At 42.7% G+C, this 21,149-nt stretch overlaps 1 protein-coding gene across 1 annotated transcript; it reads left to right on the plus strand.

Annotated features, from left to right (window-relative positions):
* Window positions 1–1,315: 1,315 nt before the first annotated feature.
* Window positions 1,316–3,834, plus strand: LOC147529182 (uncharacterized). The gene is made up of 7 exons (XM_086625341.1): window positions 1,316–1,393; window positions 1,788–1,910; window positions 2,379–2,549; window positions 2,669–2,842; window positions 3,069–3,191; window positions 3,442–3,544; window positions 3,800–3,834. The coding sequence occupies exons 1-7, from the start codon at window positions 1,316–1,318 to the stop codon at window positions 3,832–3,834; spliced, it is 807 nt and encodes a 268-aa protein (XP_086481467.1).
* The last annotated feature ends 17,315 nt before the right edge of the window (window positions 3,835–21,149 follow it).

The following is a 21,149-nucleotide window of genomic DNA, read 5'->3' on the forward strand; positions in this document are numbered from 1 at the left end:
TTTATAGAGGTAAATTCCTCTCGACAGTGTGAGTTCAATCAATCAGTCACAGAAAATTAAAGCAGTTGGATCATTGTCATACAATGATTTTTAATGGAAGTTACTAGGAAACTAGTTCTTTTGTAAAAATCCAAAAATAGTGTGTAGCTATTTTAATCTTGTAGCTCTATTTTCGTTTTGCCTTTTTAAAAAAGGAAGAAAATTATTAAAAATATTTTGAAATTTAAAATTGCCTAAAATAAACATTTATTCTGGTAAAAATACTAACTTTTAATAGTCATCTGGTTTTATCCAAAATACACACAATTAAAATATAATATTGTAATATCATACAACTCAGGGGTTTTAATTGAAAATGGGAAAAAAAATTAAAAAAGTATTTATTTTGCTTAAAAAATTTATTTTGTGAGATAAAGTTCAAAAATATTTCATATACTTCTAGAAATTTTGTTGGTATATGTACTAGCATGAACTGCACGTATTCATAATTTGGGACTCACACTATAAAAATGTCTTGGTTTCACTTGCTCCCTTTCACTATGACACTTAACACTTATGCAGCAGCTTTTATTTCCAAAATGCTGTATGGATATTGGTAAACTTAAGTCCAGGGTGTTACCAATCTGCTTTTGATCATCTCTGTGGTCCTATGTGCAGTTATAATGGTTTCACTGAACTTCTCGTGATGTGATGGACTTCTTCAACTTATGCTAATATTACTTAAATTTTGGGGACACCCTGCGCTGCTGGGCCCCCGTGGCCCCCGGAGCACTGCCTCGCCCAGTCCCTGCCCCACAGTGGGGCCCCCGGAACGTGGCCACAGCCCTTTGGGACACGTCGGGCCCTGTGATGAGGTTGCCGTGGCAGTGTCGGGTCCAGTGTCACTCCCCAAGACAGTTGCTCACAACCATTTCAGGACGGGGACCCGGAGAGATCCGTGCATCTATCCAGAGGATCCTGCTGTGATGAAGAGGCTGAGAGTGCTTGGAGGTGAGGGGCTGGCAGGGGGTTGGAAGCCGAAGCGTGCTGGAGGCAGGACCCCTCACAGCCGCCCTGAGTCTCTTCAAGGTTTGAGGATCTCCAAGGATGGAGAGCCCACTGGTGGCCTCGTTGGCCTCTCATGACAGTGTTTGATGACGCTCTTGGCGCAAGCGTCTGCCCTGGCTGTCTCATGGCGATTGCCTGTGACTTCCAGCTTGTCCCCGTCCACCCTGTTGCTGGGCCCCTCCGAAAGCTGTTTGATTCTTTCCTCTCCTGTTGCCCATATGTAGGTCTCCAGTTTGGACCTGCGCATTCTGAGGGCAGAGGCAGGGCAATGGCATCTGTCCCTGTGGCTGGCCCCACCGTTTCTGGCACTGCAACTTCTCTGCTGGAGCGTCTACAAGACAATGAGGTGAGATGGGGGCATCCCGCTGTGCTGTGGGAGGCTTGAGGGCTCCTCTCAGTCATGCTGTCCCTGCCCAGGAGTGGGCAAGTGCCGTGTGTCCCACATCTGGAACTTCCATCTGGCGCTGGGCCATGTCCATAGGAGTGGTGGTTCGGGGAGGACCTGCTGGCCTGGAACAAGTCTGACCTCAGGCCAATGGCTGGTGCTCGGTGGGTCCCACCGTGTGAGACACCCTCTCCAGGGCAGCTGCTCCCTCAGCTCGTTTCTGCAGCAGACAGGAGCTGGCGGTGTGACGTGGTGGTGCCATTTGCAGGCTCTCCAGGGAGCGAGGGGAGGCAGCTCGCAGCTCCCACCGAGGGCAACGTAAATCCAATCGCTCCCTTCTGTGGTGTGTCCTCAGGGTGACCGAGTGCAGACGTACCGTCAGCTGGAGAGCGCTTTGCGGGGAGACGATGGGCATCTGCAGAGCGGCATCTTGAACCGCCTGTTAGCAGAAGTGTCTGGTGACATAAGAGCAGCCCAGGTGAGCTTGTTCTCTTTGAAGACAGAGGTTCCCCGATGCCCCTGTGAGGTCTCCTTCTCCCGGGGAGCCCTCCCTCTAGAGGAGAGGCCATACTCAGCCCCGTGCTGGGGCGTGTATAGAGCCAGCGAGCCCCTCTGTGCGAGGTGACAAAGGAGTCGTGCTTGCAGGATGAAGCTGGGATACGCAGGCCCCCGGTTCTGGCCGCTGGCAAGTCTTTCCTTAGGGAGAGGCGCTGAGGACTCGTCCTTGCAGGGTATTTGGTGAGGGCCTGTGGAGAGCTCTGAAGAAGGGCGGACCCTTCTGCAGGGTTCAAGAGGCAGCAGACGCCTGGCTTGGGGCGCAGATGTCCCCATGGGGTCTTGTTGGGGAGATGAGGTTGTCTCTCCACTGGCCCTGAGGTCTCCTTAGCCCTGTCCAAGTGACTCAGCCTTTCTCCTGGGAAGTGTTTCACCCATGGCTTTTTTTCAGGGCGTGACTGATGATGTGAAGACAGCTGCTGGTGACGTCCTGGTGGCTCTGGCCAGCTCCCACTTCCACTTCGTGATGTCCGACCTCCAGGGGCACCTGAAAGCTCTGCGGGGAAATTCTCAGAAGTTTGTCTTTGTCACCCTGGGCAAACTTGCCAGCAGCTACAGTACGGCACCCTGGCCTCCTGCTTTGGGTTATGGTCCGTGATAACTGGGAGAGGGAATCCTTGCTCTGTACTGACCTGGAGAGCTATGAGGTTGCAGCACCTCCTTGCCAGGCTCCATTGGTAGGGCTGGGGCTGTGAGTTGCAGGAGCCAGAGGTCCTTCACTCCGCGGCCTTCAGCCTCTACGCCGTCTTGGCCTCCTCCACCTCAGGGAAGAGATCGTTCTTCGCCAGAGAAGTGGAGGAGACCTGGCTCAGCCTTCTCCTGCACCTCCGGGATCCTGAGCCTAAGGTCTCCAAAGTAAGAACCCCCAGATCTTATTTGCAAAGCTGTAGAAAACTGTAGAAAGCCATAGAGAGCTGCCTGGCGAATGCTGCAGCCAGTGCCTTCCCTGCCTGCAGACTGCATCTGGGGCAGCTTCCTGTGCCAGGGAGAGCTCGGCAGAGCTCAGCTGGATGAGCTTCCTGGGAAGGACCCCGGCCACTCCCATGGGGGACGAACAACATGACACAACTCTGTTTTTCAGGCGTGCAGGACTGCTCTCTATCTCTGTGCCTCATTTTTGGGGTCAGAGCAGGTGCAGGAGGGCATCGTTGCCTCCATCGGGCTGAGTGCAGTCGAGCCGCAGTACGAGGTCTGCCATTGCCTGGTGAGTGAGCTGTACCCGGGGTAGATATCGCGGCCGCAGGGCCCTTCCCCAAACCAAGAGGAGGACATGGGGCGGCACAAAGGCTGGGCAGGACGCGGGCTGGGTAGCTGGTGCTGAGACACGGCTGCCCTCTGGGACACCTGCTTGCTCCCTCTCCCTCCCCTCGTGGCCCACCTGGCTGACTGGCCGTGGGTCAGCAGAAGGGCCTGTTTGGCCAGAGAAGAAATCATGCCTCTCTGCTTCCCCCCAGGTCAGAGATGCCCCTGCTATGTTGGAGAGGCTCCACAGCATTGCCAAGAGCCGCCGCCTGGAGAACGACCAGGCGCTGCACACTGCCACCACGGCAGTCCTGGGTGATGGTCAGGGCTGAAGCCCAACACTGCGCTGACCCCAGACGGCCCTGGACGCTGCGCATTCCCTGTCTGCCCAGGAGGCCAGGGCCAGGGAGGCGCCTCTAGGCTCTGCCTGCTGCCAGCCCCCACTGTACAGTTCTGCTCTTTCCAGCCTTCTCCTCCAGCTCCCCACACATGTCCCAGGTGTAGGGGAGCGCCACAAGCCAGGGCTGTGGGGCAGTGCCCTGACGTTTGCCTCTTTGTCCTATGCCTTAGGAGACATACTGGAAAAAGCAAAAGGTCTGACTTAGCGGGTTTAGCAGGAGGCGAGCACCCGGCAAGGCCAGCTGGAACAGTCACTGCAGCTCTCCATGGCCTGCGGCCAGACCCAGACAAGACCTTCTGCGACTGTGGACCACCGTGGGTCGGGGCTACTTATGGCAATAAATCTCTTTTCATGGCCACACCAATGGAGAGTTGATCGTTCTTTCCTAGAGACAGGGCAGGCATGTCAGAGTCAAGCTCCAGTCAGGCTCCAGCATCCACAGATGCTGAAGGAGCTGGCTGATGTGACCACGCTGCCGCTCTCAATCATCTTGGAAATGTTGCAGCAACTGGGAAAGGTTCCTGAGGACTGGGAGAAAGCAAATGTGGCTCCTGTCTTGAGGAAGGGTGTGACAGAAGCTCAAGGGCAGCACAGGCTGGTCAGACTCACTTCAGTCCTTTGGAAGAGGGTGGAGCAGAACACGCTGGAAACAGGGGAGACCAAAGGATGTTGTTTACTTCGGGTTTAGTTTCACCCTCACTGATGAGGCGACAAAGACTGAGCCCAATAAGAGGCTGCAGAGGGGGACTGAAAATGGTTCTTGTGCATGCCCAGAGAGCTGCATGAGAGGATCGCTCACTAGCAGTGTGCCAAGTTTGGGCATCAGTGCTGACGCAACGTCTGCTCCTCACAAGTGATGGAGACAATGTGGCAGAGCACACTGTCAGCTAGTTGCCAGGTGACAGGATGTCAAGAGTCCTGTACTCTCTGACCAGGTTCTTTCAGATACTCCACATGAGGAGGGTTTAAGCTTCTAACACTAAATTTATTTATTTAGGGATATTTGATGTCACAGAGGATTTTTAGTTAGAGACGTAATATATACCTAATGTACTGACATCACAGTGTAGTGAAATTGCAACAGCAGCGGAAAGGCACAACTGCTCTACACAGCTGACTCAGCAGGCAGTGTGATTCCTTTTCCCTGTCCAGATACGCTCACTCTCAGGTTGCTGCGTGTCCCCAGTCGCCTGGAAGGAGGACGTGCGTTGAAGCCAGCTAAAGCCCGTTTCTCTCTTCACAGTGTATTTTGCAGGTGTTCAGCTTTTATACTCCGTGTTGGGCTGCGCCACATACGGCATATGCGCTTCCACCGTGCTGGTCTAGCTATCTCCGGAAGATAATACTTTCTAACTGTTATTTGAGGCAAGATGGTTTACATAACTCGTTTGCCCACTCAGCTGGTACAGCCCTTTATCTGCCACAAAGGCCACCACCCATTCCTCTTGGTGTTGAGAGTAGTTCAGCGTCCTTTACAATAGCTGTAGTCACTTCCTAACATTCTGTTCGGAGCTCCATGAGCCCATCATCCTTGCCTGGCTTCTCAAGTGTGGAGTTATTTTGGTCAGTCAGTGAATAAGGAATTGACTGAATGGTCGCACTCAAAGAGTTGTGGTCAACGGCTCGATGTCCAAGTGGAGGCCAGTGACGAGTGGTGTTCTTCAGGGGTCGGAACTGAGGCCGGTGCCGTTTAACATCTCTGTCGGTGACGTGTACAGTGGTATCAAGTGCACCCTCAGCAAGTTTGCTGACAACACCAAGCTCTGTGGTGTAGTTGACACACTGGAGGGAAGGGATGCCATCCAGGGGGACCTTGACAGGCTTGAGAAGTGGGCCTGTGAGAATCTCATGAAGTTCAACAAGGCCAAGTGAAAGGTCCTGCACACAGGTTGGGGCGCTTCACAAGAAGCATATGGAGCTGTTGGAGTGGGTTCAGAGGAGTGCCACGAATATGATCTGAGGGCTGGAGTACCTCTTCTCTGAGGACAGGCTGAGAGAGTTGGAGTTATTCAGCCTGGAGAAAAGACAAGGCTCTGGGGAGATCTGATTGCAGTCTTCCAGTACCTAAAGGGGGCCTACAAGAAAGCTGGAGAGGAACTTTTTGCAAGGCCATGTTGTGATAGGACAAGGGGCAGTGACTTTAAACTGAAAGAGGATAGATTTTGATTAGATATAAGAATTTTTTTTATTAGATATAAGAAATTTTTTAATTAGATATAAGAAATTTTTTACAATGAAGGTGATGAGGTACTGGAACAGATGGCCAAGAGGAGTTGTGTATGCCTCCTCCCTAGCAGTGTTCAAGGCTAGGGTGGATGAGGCTTTAAGCAACCTGGTCTAGTGAAAGGTGTCCCTGCCTGTAACAGGGGGATTGGAACTAGATCATCTTTAAGGTCCCGTCCAGCCCTAACCATTCTATGATTCTGTGATTCTATGATGTAGCATTATCTTACGCTTCTTTATTAGATAATTAGGATGTACTTGAAGTTTCTCAGAGGGCTGTTTAAGGCTTGATGGAGGTGCATTAGTGTACAGAATAAAAGTGTTGTAAAGTATCATTTAAATGTATGAAATCAACCTGCTGACTTGCATTACTATATCTGAGGAATTCAAATATTTAGTTCGAATAAATTTCAGTAACAAAGTATGTATCATATAGGAATCACTGGTGTAGATTAATGTCCTACATTGTACAGAAGGTCATAGAGATGATGATAATCTAAAGCAGATGTAATCAAAAAACTCTTTATGAAATTAGAGAACATCACTGAAGAATGAACATTTGAGAAGTAGGAAGAAGATGACTATAAGTCAAAATATTGTAGAATCGTGCAAATACAGATCCATCAAGAGGTTTTCTTGTCCATTTTCATCTTTTCAAACTATATTCAATAGAACACTGACTCCTTTCACAGATATGTCTGTAAAAATCTTTAGTGAAAGGTATTTTACAAATTCGATGTAAGCAAAATATTCCAGTGCATTACTGTCTTTGCGATTGAAACGTTTTACATGACACTTAAATCACTCCTGCTGAAAATAAAAACAATAAGAGTATTTTTGTCACTCTCGCTGGGCTTTCCAATTTGTTTTACACCTTTCTTAAAGCATTTTGCCCTAAAGTGGTTATCAGGTTCTCCTTTAGGCTTTTTCAGTATCGAAATGAGTAGAATAATGATCTCATGGTTTATTTATGACATTCGTGTTAATACATTTCAGCATTTTATCTGATCTTTTTTATTAGCAACACATTGCTGATATCTCTTCAGTTAGTGGCCCACTATAACGTCAGACCATTTTTTTTTTACCATAGTACTACCGCTTAGCCATGTAAGAGCCATTTTTTATTTATACTTTGGATCTTTTCTTCTCTAAGTGTAGAACATAAACTTGCCTTTACTGAATTTATTTGTATTAATATCAGACACTTTTCCAAAGTCATTCTGAATTCTCATGCTGTTTTCCTTCATAAGGAGATGCTGTATTAAGACTATAGAAGTTCACTGTGTATTCCATCATCTGAGTCATTAATGAAATTATCGAATAGTACTCAGGAAAAGTCCCAACTGGAACTTGCTTAAAATATCCTCCCAGTTTCACATTGAATTATTGGTAAGCAGTCTTTACTGAAGTTCTAAATTTGTTTCTAATTTTATCTGGACCATGACTTCTCAGTTTACTCTTGAGACTAAGAGAATAATTCATCTCAAAAGCTGTGTCAAGATATATCATATCTAATGTTGCCTTCTCATTCACAAGGCTAGCAACTCTGTCAACTAGAGAAATTGGATTGGTATTATATAATTTATTCTCTACATATCCATTTTGGATTTTTCTTATGTAATTCTTATAAATTCATTAAGAATATGTTCCGGTATCTTTTCTCATACTGAAAATAACATACTAAATTATATTTTCTTTATACACTTTCTTTTACTTACAATTGTCCTACATTGTATGACCTTGTCCATCCTCCTTGCCTTTTCGGAAATCATTAATAGATCAAATTGTTTCAGGTAATTCTTTCAGATCCTTAAGGTGAATTTAAACTAGTCATAATGATTTAGAATGTTTAGACTAAGTAGGCATTCTTTAATTGATTAGTTTCCTGTTTGGACCTCTGTTTCTATTACTTTGTTGTTCTTTTATGCCCAATCATGTTAGGTAACAGTCACAATTTCTTCAGTCTTCACTGTATCATGAATCATTAGTTCACCTTTCTCATTAAGCAATGGTTGTATGTTTTCTCTTTATCTTTCTTTGTAGTGATTTATAGGTGCTTTAATTACAAGTATTTATGTTCCTGACTTGACTTAAATAGTTCATAGCTCAGCTTTTATATGGTTACATAGCTAAACTAAGGCTGGAGCCTGCTCAATATGTTTTAACTTGTGTAATCAACATTGAAGCTGAGCCAGCACCTTAAGTTTGTTTGTTCTTTTGAACAATTATTTGTACTTCCTTGGCTGCTGATCCACTCCTTTTCCCTTTCTTCCAAGCACAATAATCCAATTCATGGATTAGGGTTGTCTGGAGTCTACTGTATTATTAACAAACAAGTTGTTTGAAAGTGCAACTTTTAAAAATGTATATAAATTATAAAAACAACAATGTAATCATGTTCATTGAAAAAACAAGCTGATGAAGAAATTTCCAATATATCCTTACAAACCTCTAAACAGATTTCATTCTATAATGCCACTATAAAATCAGTAAGATTATTTGAGGTTTTGACCTATAATAATGGTTAATTCTGGTAACATTCTAATAAATTGTAAAAAAACACTACTAGTGGCAAGGACATGAGAACAAAAAGCAACAAGGCTGTCTCTTTCTTTGCCTCATTAGGATTTCTTGACCATTATTTATGGTTAAGCCAGTGGGCTGAGCCTGATCCCAGACTTCAAAAATCAAGGATATTAAAGCCAAAGATTTTCTTGCATGGTCTTATCAGTGAGCCAAGAACAAGATTCTTCCAGTTAGAGACTGACCCTGCTTTAGCAATGTCTTAAGTAAAGATGGCGTATTGCTATGCTGGAAGAAAAGTGTTGTCTTGGATACCAACTTGCAGTACATTCTGTAATAACAGTGTTCACCAAATCCTATAATGTTTTGAATTGACTACTTTCCATTTCAAAACAATCGTTTTATATGCAATGCTTATTTACAGAATGCTAGTTAGTATTTTTTAACACATTGTTTCATTTTCAGCTACACCTCAAGCAGTTTATTGTAGCTTCAACACACAATAACTTGTTAGAATTGTCTATTTCCAATGGGTTGTAAATGATAGTATTAATTGAATGTTAAGCTAATAATGCGTTATGCATTGTATCCTGCCAACTGGGAAGAATATAATTTGCATATGTATATTCTTTTTTAATAACTAGAAAATGTGCAAAATGGGATTTGCAATATTGGCTCTTTAAATTAAAAAAATGACTAAACATACAATAGTTTACTGTTAGCATGTCTGAATGGCTTTTCAACTAACGTTGGACAAAATCTTTGCGATAGTTGGTTTATCTTTTTGTTTGTTATCGTTACTGGCATTTTATCTTTTTCAGTGTAGTAATGAACATGAAACTTATCTACATTTGAATTGTATATCTTTCATTATTCTGCATTCAGTGTAGCCACATATATAGCTTGGTGGCCATAAACTTGTGTGGAAATGTTAGAGACTTTTTCCTTTTATTCTACAGAGAATCTAAAAGTGGCAAGGACATAAGAAAAACACCATTACTTTATTAGGATTTCTAGACATCATTTATGGTTAAGCCAGTGAGCTAAGCCTCATCTCAGACTTCGAAATCAAGGACATTAAAGCCACAGACTTTCTTCGATGGTCTTTGTTGAGTCAATAACAAACCCCTGAGCTCTTAAGAAATAATAAATCTGAGCTAACCCCAAAGTCATGGCTCAGTCAATTTCTACTAGTTTTGTCAAATGACATCTGAAGGACTCTTAATGAGCCACTAGTCCAGTGTCATCAAAATTCGGTCTCAGATTTGGACATTTCACTCACTGGATGAAGAGCTGACAATCCAATCAATCCTAATTGTGCACTAGCCTCTTCCATTTACATATTTTGCCTCCATCAACCCCATTTTGTTGATAGCATACACAGTAGCATGCACTATTATGACACCATAGGCAGGATAAAGAGGGAGAGTATTGTTACCAAAAACCCAAAAGTTAATAAGAACAATATGAATTATAATGAATTCCTCAAAGTTCATACTAAAACTTTTCTTCAGGCTAAGAGAACTTTCCTTATCCCTTCCACTGGAGCAGCCAAATCCAACCCCAGAGACTACAGAGATGTGTATATTGCTTCATCAATCCTGACTGCCTACAGTCTGCAACAGTACTGAGGGCTGAATGCAATGGGAATTATTATCTTCTCAAACATCATGGATCCATTCGGTTTATATCCAGAAAGCAATAACTCACCTGCATTTCCAGAGCTCAGAACATTCATTTATCAAGGTATACTGAATGCTTGAAAGATTCACAGCCTAAAAGATGCAAGTGACTCCAAGATCTTCTGGTTATTAGAAGGGAGTCATGAATAACTAGGATCACTCCTGCCCAGAACAGGATACAATTTTCTTTTTAAGTACTCAGCAGAAGACATCTGCCTGGGATATTTTGGCTGTAGGAAACTACCGCCCAGAAGCAAGCTTTTATTTTCTTAAAAGCATATAGGGTATTAAGTTACAGTTAGCATTACATATCTATATAATCAAAGCTAATATTCCAGCCACAATGTAATCTAAATTTACACTAGGACAAAACATTAAAATCGACTCAGTAGCACTTATGGTTGCTTTTGTCCTGTCAATGTTATGCAGAGTAGTTCTTATATAGCAAACTCTCAATTGTATTTAATGTTGTTTACCACTCACAATGGTTTGAAAAACTCTAGCTGGGCTGGAAGGCAGTAAAGCACTTCTTTAATGATATGGGAGACAACATCTGCTGCCAGATCACTTTATGGACCAGAATTTTTAGTCAAATTCTCTGTTCCAGTTTCATCTTCACTGACTTTTCTGATTGGGGAACAGCACAAAGACTTTCTATGGCTTTGAAGTAAAGACTGGTGTTGATATTGTCATCCTTTGGCATGACAGAGGCTTTCAGATGAAACAATAAAAAATCTAGAAGACAGACTATTTGCAAAATCTGTCCATAATTAAAATTTCATTTCTTCAAGGGACTTCTTTGCTTCTCCAAGTACAAGACAACTTTGCATCACTTACATACATAGAAACATACAAAAATAATTGTTATGGTTTGATGTAAAGGGGTTCTGATGGCAGGAGAGGGGATTTGCTTCCTGTGACTTCCCTGGCTTCGGAACTGAGTCAGACACGGTTCTGGCCACCAGAGGAGACTCTGATCCCCCTCGGGGTTGAGCCAATCGGCTCCTCTGAGAATTGCTCTATTTAAGTTGGGACAAAGGAACCGGAAAAGGTGCTTTGCCTGGGGGTGAGAAGAGAACTCCCCGGCTCCCGGCTGGGAGGCTGCCTGCGCCAGGTCGGCGCCACCCGCTGAGGATGGCAGCGGTGGAGCCAGCTGGGGAACTCGGGAAGCGCTCTGCTCCCAGGGTGCCTGCTGGGCCGAGTTCACCTAGAGAGGACTGAGATCTGAGAGAAACGGCCACACAGACACCAGGTCAGTGAAGATGGAGCTGGAGAAGATGTGCCAGAGCTGAGTTTCCCCTACAACTGGTGGCGAGACATCAGGCGGCCCCCCTGCAGCCAGGACAGACTCGGTGGAGCAGAGACCCACTTACAGCCCGTGGAGAAGCCCACGTTGGAGAAGAGATGCCTGAGCCTGAGGACGGTCATGGAGCATGGGACGCACAACAAGGTAGAGACGCATCTAGAGTCCATGGGACAACCCACACTGGAGCGAGTGGCAACAGCTCCCTAAGAATCCGAGACTGTGGTAAAGCCCGCACTGGAGCAATCCGATGGGGAAGGATTGCATCCTGTGGGTAAGACTCACGCTGGAGAAGTCTGTGGATTTTTCATTGTGAGTAGGAGATCCACTGGAGCAAGGGAAAAAGGATGTAAGGAGTCCTCCTCCTTTAAGAAAGGAACAGCAGTAACAACATGGGATGAAATGACCTACACTCCCCCATTCCCTGTTCTCCTGTGCTGCTGGGGGAGAAGGTAGAGCCAGGAAGAAAAGGAAAGGGGCGGGGGGAGGTGTTGTTTTTGAGATCTGGCTTTGTTTTTTTTTATCCTCTCAAGTAACTGGTTTTGTTTGTCTTTATCCTTTTAAGTAACTGTTAATAAATGGCTTTGCTTTAAGAAAGCCGAGTCTGTTTTGCCCGGGACCATGGTCGGTGGGTGCTCCTTCTCTGTTCTTGTCTCGACCCTCAGTCTTTTTATTATATTTTTCTCCTCTCCGCTTCACTGGGGAAGGATTGAGAGAGTGGCTGTGTGGAGTTTAGTTGCTGGATTGGCCTAAACCACGACAATAATCAACAATAACAAAAACCATCACAAAAACACCCCTCTATGCATGTGAGACTGACAGGATAAACATGATGGAGATGTTGCATACTGCAAGATCAGAAAGCCTTAAAGCCTATAGCATTGCGTGTAATCTATAATAAAATTAGAAAAAAAGTTACATTCTTATTCAGTTATACAAATGTCTTTGGTAGTTATGAGAGAGCAGATTATTCTTGGAGTTTATAGCACACTGTAACTAATGTACATACTATTTAAATTTATTCAAACATGTTAAAACTGCCCCTTGTACAATGTTTACATTACTAAGCTCATAATGCCAACATTGAAATTTTACATTACATTTATAAAATTTATTTAACTGCTATATCATTGCAAGGGGCTACACTAGGAAAAGACCTATTTTTCATGAACTTTACATGTATCAGGCTGTTCTCATTTGTTCCTTCAACACTACTGTCAGACTTCCTGAAGAACTTGTAGAGTATGGCTAAGGGAAATATGCAACAGAGCCGTTGGTAAAGGCATAGTTTTAATAAGAATTTTCTTAGAGGGTAGGAGGCAAATTCAGGTTCTTCCTAACTTGTTCCTTCACTCCATACTTCTGTATTTTGGACCCAATATATGGCTATTTCATCCAAATAATGTTTTCCTAGCTTGCTTATGAGTACTGAAATGTCAAAGTCTTATGAAAGTTAAGATATATGATAACTGCTGCTTCTCCCATATTTACAGGAACAGTCTGTCATAAAAATATGTGATTCTTTAGTTATTAGTTTGTTCAATTCTCCTGTGAAAAGTGTTCTGTTTTGCATAAGGAAATTCGAGTTACATTAGGTTTTTTGATTTTGATTTTTACCTTGGAGATCAGCTGGAGCACTCGATGCTGCAGTTGCTAGATGCAAAATGTACTAAAAGGATTGAAGAAAATATTAAGTCTGGAATCCCATATTAGGTCCTAATCACAAGTTTAAAGATTTCCATTCTTTGTCTTTGTCTCAGTAGGTTATTAATAATTTTCTTCAGTATGAGACTGCATAAACAGGAGAAAACTTCAAGTCCTGATCTCCTTTTTTTCTACCATCTCAGTCTGCTTTTACCATCAAAGTCTACAGACTTGTGATTTGGGTAGTCTTCTGAGAACTGCGAACTTCAATGTCCTTGCGATGAGATAAGGATTGAGAAGGTGGACTGTAAGAAACAGCAATCTGCAGTCCCAAGCACAAGTACAGGCTGGGCAGAGAATGGATTGAGAGCAGCCCTGAGGAAAAGGACTTGGGAGTGCTGGTGGATGAGAAGCTCAACATGAGCCGGCAATGTGCGCTGGCAGCCCAGAAAGCCAACTGTATCCTGGGCTGCATCCAAAGAAGCGTGGCCAGCAGGTCGAGGGTGATCTTATTGCAGCCTTCCAGTACCAAAAGGGGGCCTACAGGAAAGTTGGAGAGGGACTTTTTAAAAGGGCATGTAGTGATAGGACAAGGGGCAATGGATTTAAACTGAAAGAGGGCAGATTTTGATTAGATATAAGGAAGAAATTTTTCACTCAGAGGGTGGTGAGACACTGGAACAGGTTGCCCAGAGAAGTTGTAGATGGCCCATCCCTGGAAGTGTTCAAGGCCAGGTTGGATGAGGCTTTGGGCAACCTGGTGTAGTGGAGGGTGTCCCTGCCCATGGCAGGGGGTTGGAACTAGATGATCTTGAGTCTCCTTCTCTGGAGATGTTCAAAACCTGCCTGGACGCGTTCTTGTGTGATCTGATCTAGGTGGTCCTGCTCCGGCAGGGGAATTGGACTAGATGATCCTTTGAGGTCCTTTCCAATCCCTAACATTCTGTGATTCTGTGATTCTATGATTCTATGAATTTAAAAATACAAGGATTACCATTTATGCCTTCATTTTAAGAAAATAGTTTAATCACCACTGTCAGCTTTTAACCACATCAATAGAAGGAAGTAACTCCTCCTGGCACTTAGCTAGATATGCAAGAACTGGTTAGAGGATAAGAATCAAGATATTTGTACTCTTTACAGAGTCTAGGTACCTCTACAGTTGTCATTTACTGTTTATTGTGGATCTCATTCTGAAGAATGTAACTCTCCCTACACAATGCTTGGAACATGGGCACCTAATGCACCAAGCCAGATGCCCAAATCACAGTCATTAGACAGTGAACATTATGTTGCTTAAACTTTATATTGGATGTATCCTTTGGTCTGTGCATCTTTTAGAGTTGCAAGGCTCCTTGGGTCAATTAGTGATACGTGCAATAAATACATGTCAAAGAAAGTTTCTGGAGTATGAATATAATACCTCAGTTAGATACACAGAATAAGGAATCAGAAGCTCAGCTTCTCCTCTACAAACTTTATATCATGTTACAAAGTTGTCGTGGTTTTTTTTTTTTTTTTTTTGGACTGAGGGTCGAGAAAAGAATGTGATAGTTTGATGGGCGGGGGGGTGTTCTGGTGGCAGGGGAGGGGATTTGCTCCCTGTGCCACCAGATCTGAGTCCCATCCCCCCCGGGGGAGGTTGAGCCAAGGCGGCGCCTCTGCGAATTGCCCTATTTAAGCTGGGACAAAGGGGCGGGAAAGGGCTTTTTGCTCAGGAGCGAGGAGAGAGAGAGCAGGAGGGCGCTGCCCTCGCTCCCGGCTCCCGGCCGAGCGGCCGCTCGGGCCCGGGCCGGCGCCATGTGCTCAAGATGGCGCCGGGGAGCCACATGGGGGACTCGGTAAGCGCCCCACTCCCGGGGTGCCCGCCGGGCCGAGCTTCCCCTAGAGAGGATTAATATCTAAGAGAAGACAACCACAACGACCGGGTCAGCAAAGATGGAGCAGGAGGAGGTGTACTGGAGCTGAGGCTTCCCTTGCAAATCGGTGTGAGATTGCAGGCGGCCCCCCTGCAGCCAGGGTGTACTCGGCGGAGCAGCGACCCACTCGTGGCCTGTGGAGAAACCCACGTCGGGAAGGAGATGCCTGAGCCCAGGAGAGGTCGTGGAGCAGGGGATGCGCGACCAGGTACTGTTGATAATGGGGCATGGAATGCACGACGAGGTCGTGGAGGCATCTGGAGACCGTGGGACGACCCACGCCGACGCGAGTGGCAGCAGCTCCCTAAGAGGCCGAGACTGGTAAAGCCCGAACTGGTGCGATCCATGGGGAGGATTGCAATCCTGCGGGCAGGACTTACTTTGGAAAAGTTTGGGGACTTTTTTCTTTGTGAGTAGGGGATCCACCGAAGCAAGGGAAAAATGGTGTAAAGACTCCTCCTCCTTTAAGAAAGGAGCGGCAGTGAACAACATGGATGAACTGACCTGTACTCCCCCATTCCCTGTCTCCCTGCGCCGCTGGGGGGAAGGCAGAGCCAGGAACGAAAGGAAAATAGGGGGTGGGGAGGTGTTGTTTTAAGATCGGGCCTCGTTTTCTCTTCTTCCTCTCAAGTAACCGGTTTTCTTGTTCCCTTGTGTCTCTTGTAACTGTTAATAAATTATTTCGTTTTAAGAAGTAAGCCTGAGTCATGTTTTGCCCGAGACCATGTTTGGTGGGTGCTCCCTTTTCGGTTCTTGTCTCGACCTTCAGTCCAAAAACCACGACAAAAGTTTCATTCTCCTTAGAGAAATCATGCATGTCTTAAAATCAATACCAAATAGGAGTTCACTTAACTATGCTGTTGAGAATCATAGCAGATGAATTAAAGATTATCTGATTTTGAACTCTGCCTGCACACTTAAATTATCACCCAAGTGTCTTTTGGCCTTTCTTGTTTCCAACACCTCCCTGTCAAACAAATGATTTTTTTTTGCAAGCAAGTGGTCTCATTTGTAATGTGTTTAGCATCTCTGATTATGCTTTTGTAATTCCTGAAGAAAAGTTGAGAGTACTAAAATGATTTGCCTGTCAACAAAATGATCTCAAAACTGCAATGGTTGTTCATGTTTTCATAATGAACTGTTTTCAACACTGTATAGCATCACACACGAACACGCATTAAAAACTACAGCTGTGATGCAGTGTTTTTCCTTTCAGGTATAAACATATTTGATGGAACACAGAGTAAAGAAACTAATTCTTAATTACCACATTCTTTCATGCTTCCTTTTCCCTCCCCATCTACTACCAGTCTAGACACTACTCTCCTGCCTTGTGTAACCACCTCATATACTTTTATTACATGACTTGTTTCACTTCATATTCATGTTTTAAAATCAATGTACTAATTGCTTTGAGTAGAATTTAAAATCTTAAAGATTTTAAAGTTTTGTGCCCAGTTAAACGGAAGTCAGGAAGCAGAACTGAATACAAAATAATGTGCAGGTTTTGTCTGATGAAATATAAAGGTGTCCAATCTGATTGTTTATATTTGAGGTGGTTATCTAAACTGCTTCTTCACTCTGTAGTTAGAACAAAGCACTTCTGTAAGATTCATCGTACTTTAAAGGACACTTCTTGTACAGGTCAGATAAATCACACAATAGAAATGCCTAGCTTTTTCCACTGACTATAGTGAGGGCACAGTGCAATTTAGAGTAGTGTTCTGAATAACATATATGCACATTTGGTCAGATGAATCCTCTCCTATGAATCTTATTTTACCATAGCTCAGAGGTACATAGAATATATGCTTTGGAGGTTGAATGCGCTTTCTATAGTACTTTGGTCTATTTATTATATTCCAAATAAACACAGCATTAAATGTAGTCAGTGTATAACCCTGTAAACTGAAAGATGCCTTCCTGAAATTATAGTGTAATACAAAATGCAGCAGGAAAAATATGCCCTTCTATAGGGGATTTGCTTGGGTTTTTTTTAATGTATCTGTTTCTGACAGGGCTATTAGATAGAAAGAAGTGGTTGGTGAGTTATCATCCTCTGCTTTACTGCATGTCAATATATTGTGAATTGTTCATAATGTAGTGCATGAAACTAGTAGGGATGTCATGTGTGTCTGATGAATCACAAAAACTCACATGTGCATTGATCTGTCATTAAAGACCCTGTTCTTCTAGTGCTAGATGGAAAAGAAAGATAATTTTTTTAAAGATATTAAACCCAGATATGTTACTACAAAATATAGTCAACTACAAATTATCTCTGAATAAATTAGCTAAGCCAAAAAAGACAGACTGGGTCTAAGCTGAAGTATGACTCAACAAAAAGCAGCCAGCAGAGCATGACTTTGAATGATGCTTTAAGGTAGCATAGAGTCCCAGAAAAATAATCTCTATCAGATCTTGTTTTTCTTCACACAAACTTGTGTCTTCATCTGCATAACAAGTTCCCAGAGTAGTTCTGCAGGTTCCCCAATGATTCAGTGCACATCCAGCAAACTCATAGCATCGTCACGTGGAAATCACTGTCTCTATATCCATATTAGAATATCAGGTTAATTTATTGGTGCCAGGAAAACTTAAGCTCTAACTCTAGCACAACATGACTCCATGCTGTTAAACACTTTCTTCCCATCTTGTCCATTTTGCTGGCTGGGAGCAAGCTATGATCTATATTATCCTCCCAAACTGCACTAGTCCTTGTCTGGTGAGAGCTCGTTGAAATAGACAATGCATATCTAAATGTGTGCCTGTTTATCTACTTCTGTAGAAATAGCTTCACAGACAAGATTGAGACATGTCGAGTTTTGACTTAATAACCTCTTTCCAGTACAGTGACAGCTCAGTGCTTCTGGAGGAGCCCAGCTGGTCAGTACTGAATCAGTGCTACTAAGCAATATAAAAAAACTCCCATGACTTGGCTATTACAGAGAGTCCTGAAACAGAGTGTCAAACCTGAAAGGTGTAATATACTGCTAAAGTCTTGTAATGCAAATTAATTATGACCAATATACAAGCGAAAGACTTTGATAAAATAAGCTGCAAAACAGTTCAGAGAACATAATGAAACAAATGTATATTAAGCTGAGTAAGATGCATCCTTATAGGTAATGTCTGAGAATTTAAGAGGTATCGAAAGAGGGAAAAGATAGTCTTAAGAAAGTAAAGGACGAATAATTTGTATAACTCCAAGCAGTTCAACAAAATCTATTGAAATTCTGACATTTCACTGGTTAGACACCCAGTTAAATTTCTAATCAGATGTACTTAAAAATCTTAACATAGAGAAAGTGAGTAACGCCATCCGGATTCATCAGATGCATATTTGTTTATCAGTCAGCGTATTTGCTTTAGTAAGTACCAATGAACCTTGCAGTGACATTACATCTACTTTATCAGTGTAGTTTCATTGGTTTTAAACCTCAAGTACTCCAGACCATAAAATATAATGCATCATTAAAATACTAATATTAATGTTGGAAACGTATCACTAAATTTTGCTCAACTCTTCAACTTACTCAAGGAAAAATGCCACACATCATAGTAAAATATTACTAAGCAGGAAGTAAAGAGAAGCCTGAGCTGCAGTACCATTATGTGCTTGTTTATAAATACCTCCTTATAGTTTCTTAATTTTAGAGATTTAAAATGTAATCTGATATTAGTGGTAACAACAGTAACATCTGTCAGATCACACAGAGACTGCTGATTTCCAGTCTTAAAAACAATAAAGAAAAACTCTTTATTATTAATATTCAGCAGACAAGGTATCCTTTATTTGCACGGTTGCAAGTCAAGGGGCTGGGTTGGTTTGAAACTGTGAAATCGGCAAAAGGGAAACTATTCCTTCACCATTGACAGAGCAGCTGAGGGGTGAGGAAACATTCCCTTCTGCGGATCACATCGTAAAGGCAAAATCCTGAAACAGACAGGAGGGACAACACTTCAGATTACCACAGCAAGATTTAGCACAACTGGTCTGCCAGAGACATCATCAGCCTAATTACCTTAAATCTGATTCAAGGTATGGGATTCATTTCATTTAACTGCTCAAAAGGTATGCATAAGCTTTTGAATTACTCGGCCTAGGTTCATTTTATAGTCAATGGAGAGAAACAGACATATTCAGGACAGATTTGAATGGACCTGTCTCAGTTGTTAACTGTAGACTGAGATGAATCACGTAGTAGAAAACATCTTTTCTCTGTAAAGGGAGACTATACAGATTGTTTACATAGAGATGTGTACATTTAGTCAGATTGCTACATTCTTTTGAGGAGCCTATATAAGTTTTTCAAACAGAACCACTGAAAGGATCTTATCTATACTTCAAGAAGAAAAGAAACAAAATTTTGGGGTTATCTACTATCTGTTCGTTGAGCATCTAGTACAATGACATTTTCACACTTAAGCTTCCTTTGAATGTTAGTTTAATAAAAAAAAAAAATAAATAGCAGTAATATCATACACATATGATATAGATATATAAATTCCCTTAGAAAATTTATTTGGTTTGCTTAATAGCTCTCTTGTGTTTACTTTGAAGTACATCATTTACTAGTTTAAAATTTTCCATTTTGTCTAACATAAAAATTGTTCAAACTTCGCTACAAGTTTACTTCTCTTTTTCCCCTATTTCTTTTAAGAGACTATCTAAGAGACATAAACATCTGTCACTACTAGACGGAGGTGCTTGTACTGAAATATTGTTAAAACTAACTCCCACTGCAACACTTCACTGAAACTTACTGGTCTTAAATAGGCACTGGTTTGAATTCTGAAATTGGATTCTGGAATTGGATTCTGGAATAAATAATCAAAATATGATTCTCTTATTGCCTGAGTTGTGTTCAGAATCTAAGATAAAGGTATCTTTATTATTATGTTTGGAAGAATAGAGAGTCTTTTGATTAGTGCTCAGATGAAAAGAGCATTTGAAAATATGGGAGTGACAAGGTCACTTGTGCTATACTTATTCAATAACCTATCTGGGTAATGAGAGGAAATGTTGTTTCTGCGGGCTATCTGTGAAGTATTCCCAGTGCCAAAATACATCAGATGCAATAAGAGATAGGAAGGGAGAGTAAAACTCGTCAGGCAAATGAGGCAATCTGGACAGAAATCAATAATTCAAGATACAAGCACTGTAATTAAACAACTGATTTCTTTTACAAATTCTATTTTTAAGAATCTATAACAATGTTTTCAACCAGAGATGAGACATGCTTGAATCAAGACATTTTCAAACAAGGACCTAACCTAACAGCTGTAGGTTTTATATGGAGTGGGAAAAGTATAGGAAAGAACTAAATGATTCTATTTCTGCCATGTTACTCTCTTCTCTGCCTCCAAGAGCTCCCCTCCTCCCAGTATCCGTTCAACATCGTTTATGAGAAACCAAAAATGTATATTTTGGTTCCCACCTGTAGAACTCCTACTTAGATAAGAATGTCTTACTTTTAAAGGTTTGCGAGCTTTCATTAATAAAATTAAAACATATATGAGACTATTGTAGTTTTGTGTCTGAAAACAGCTGAGCTGTTGGGCATTTAATTGAATCTCAGAGGAAAAGTTTTGTTCTCTGTAGATGGTATTTTTAAGAATATTTTGTTCAGACATTAGTTTCATGGCTGCACTTGTGAAACCTTACTGTAGAATAAGTCCTTCCGGGAATGTCAACTGTTATGGCCTCTCAAGAACCCTTACACAGCTGAGGGAGCTTCACATAACACACATAATAATCCCATACCCACAAATAATCAAGCAAAATGCAAAAAAATGTGAAAGGGAAGAGAAAAAGGGTCTTCATAGAATCATAGAACTGTTTAGGTTGGAAGAGACCTTGAAGATCAAGTCCAACTGTTCACTTAACACTGCCAAGTCCATCACTAAACTGTGTCCCTAAGCACCACATCTACCTGTCTTTTAAATACTTCCAAGGATGGTGACTCAATCACTTCGCTAGGCAGCCTCTTCCAATGCATGACAACCTTTTCTGTGACGAAATTTTTCCTCATATCCAATCTAAACCTCCCCTGGTGCAACTTGAGACCGTTTCCTCTTGTCCTATCACTTGTTATTTGGGAGAAGAGACTGAGACGCACCATGCTACAACCTCCTCTCAGGTAGTTGTAGAGAGTCATAAGCTCTGCCCTCAGCCTCCTTTTCTCCAGGCTAAACAACCCCAGTTTCCTCAACCACTTCTCAT

This window comes from Tauraco erythrolophus, chromosome 2 (genome assembly GCF_009769465.1).
Source record: "Tauraco erythrolophus isolate bTauEry1 chromosome 2, bTauEry1.pri, whole genome shotgun sequence".
Lineage (NCBI taxonomy): Eukaryota > Metazoa > Chordata > Aves > Musophagiformes > Musophagidae > Tauraco > Tauraco erythrolophus.

What these genes read in the sequence shown, in the direction of transcription:
- LOC147529182 (XM_086625341.1), top strand. Translation starts at nt 1,316, where the DNA reads ATGGCATCTGTCCCTGTGGCTGGCCCCACCGTTTCTGGCACTGCAACT. An exon ending in AGCGTCTACAAGACAATGAG is followed by an intron (nt 1,394 to 1,787) that starts GTGAGATGGGGG and finishes GTGTGTCCTCAG; the next exon opens with GGTGACCGAGTGCAGACGTA. An exon ending in TGCCACCACGGCAGTCCTGG is followed by an intron (nt 3,545 to 3,799) that starts GTGATGGTCAGG and finishes CCTATGCCTTAG; the next exon opens with GAGACATACTGGAAAAAGCA.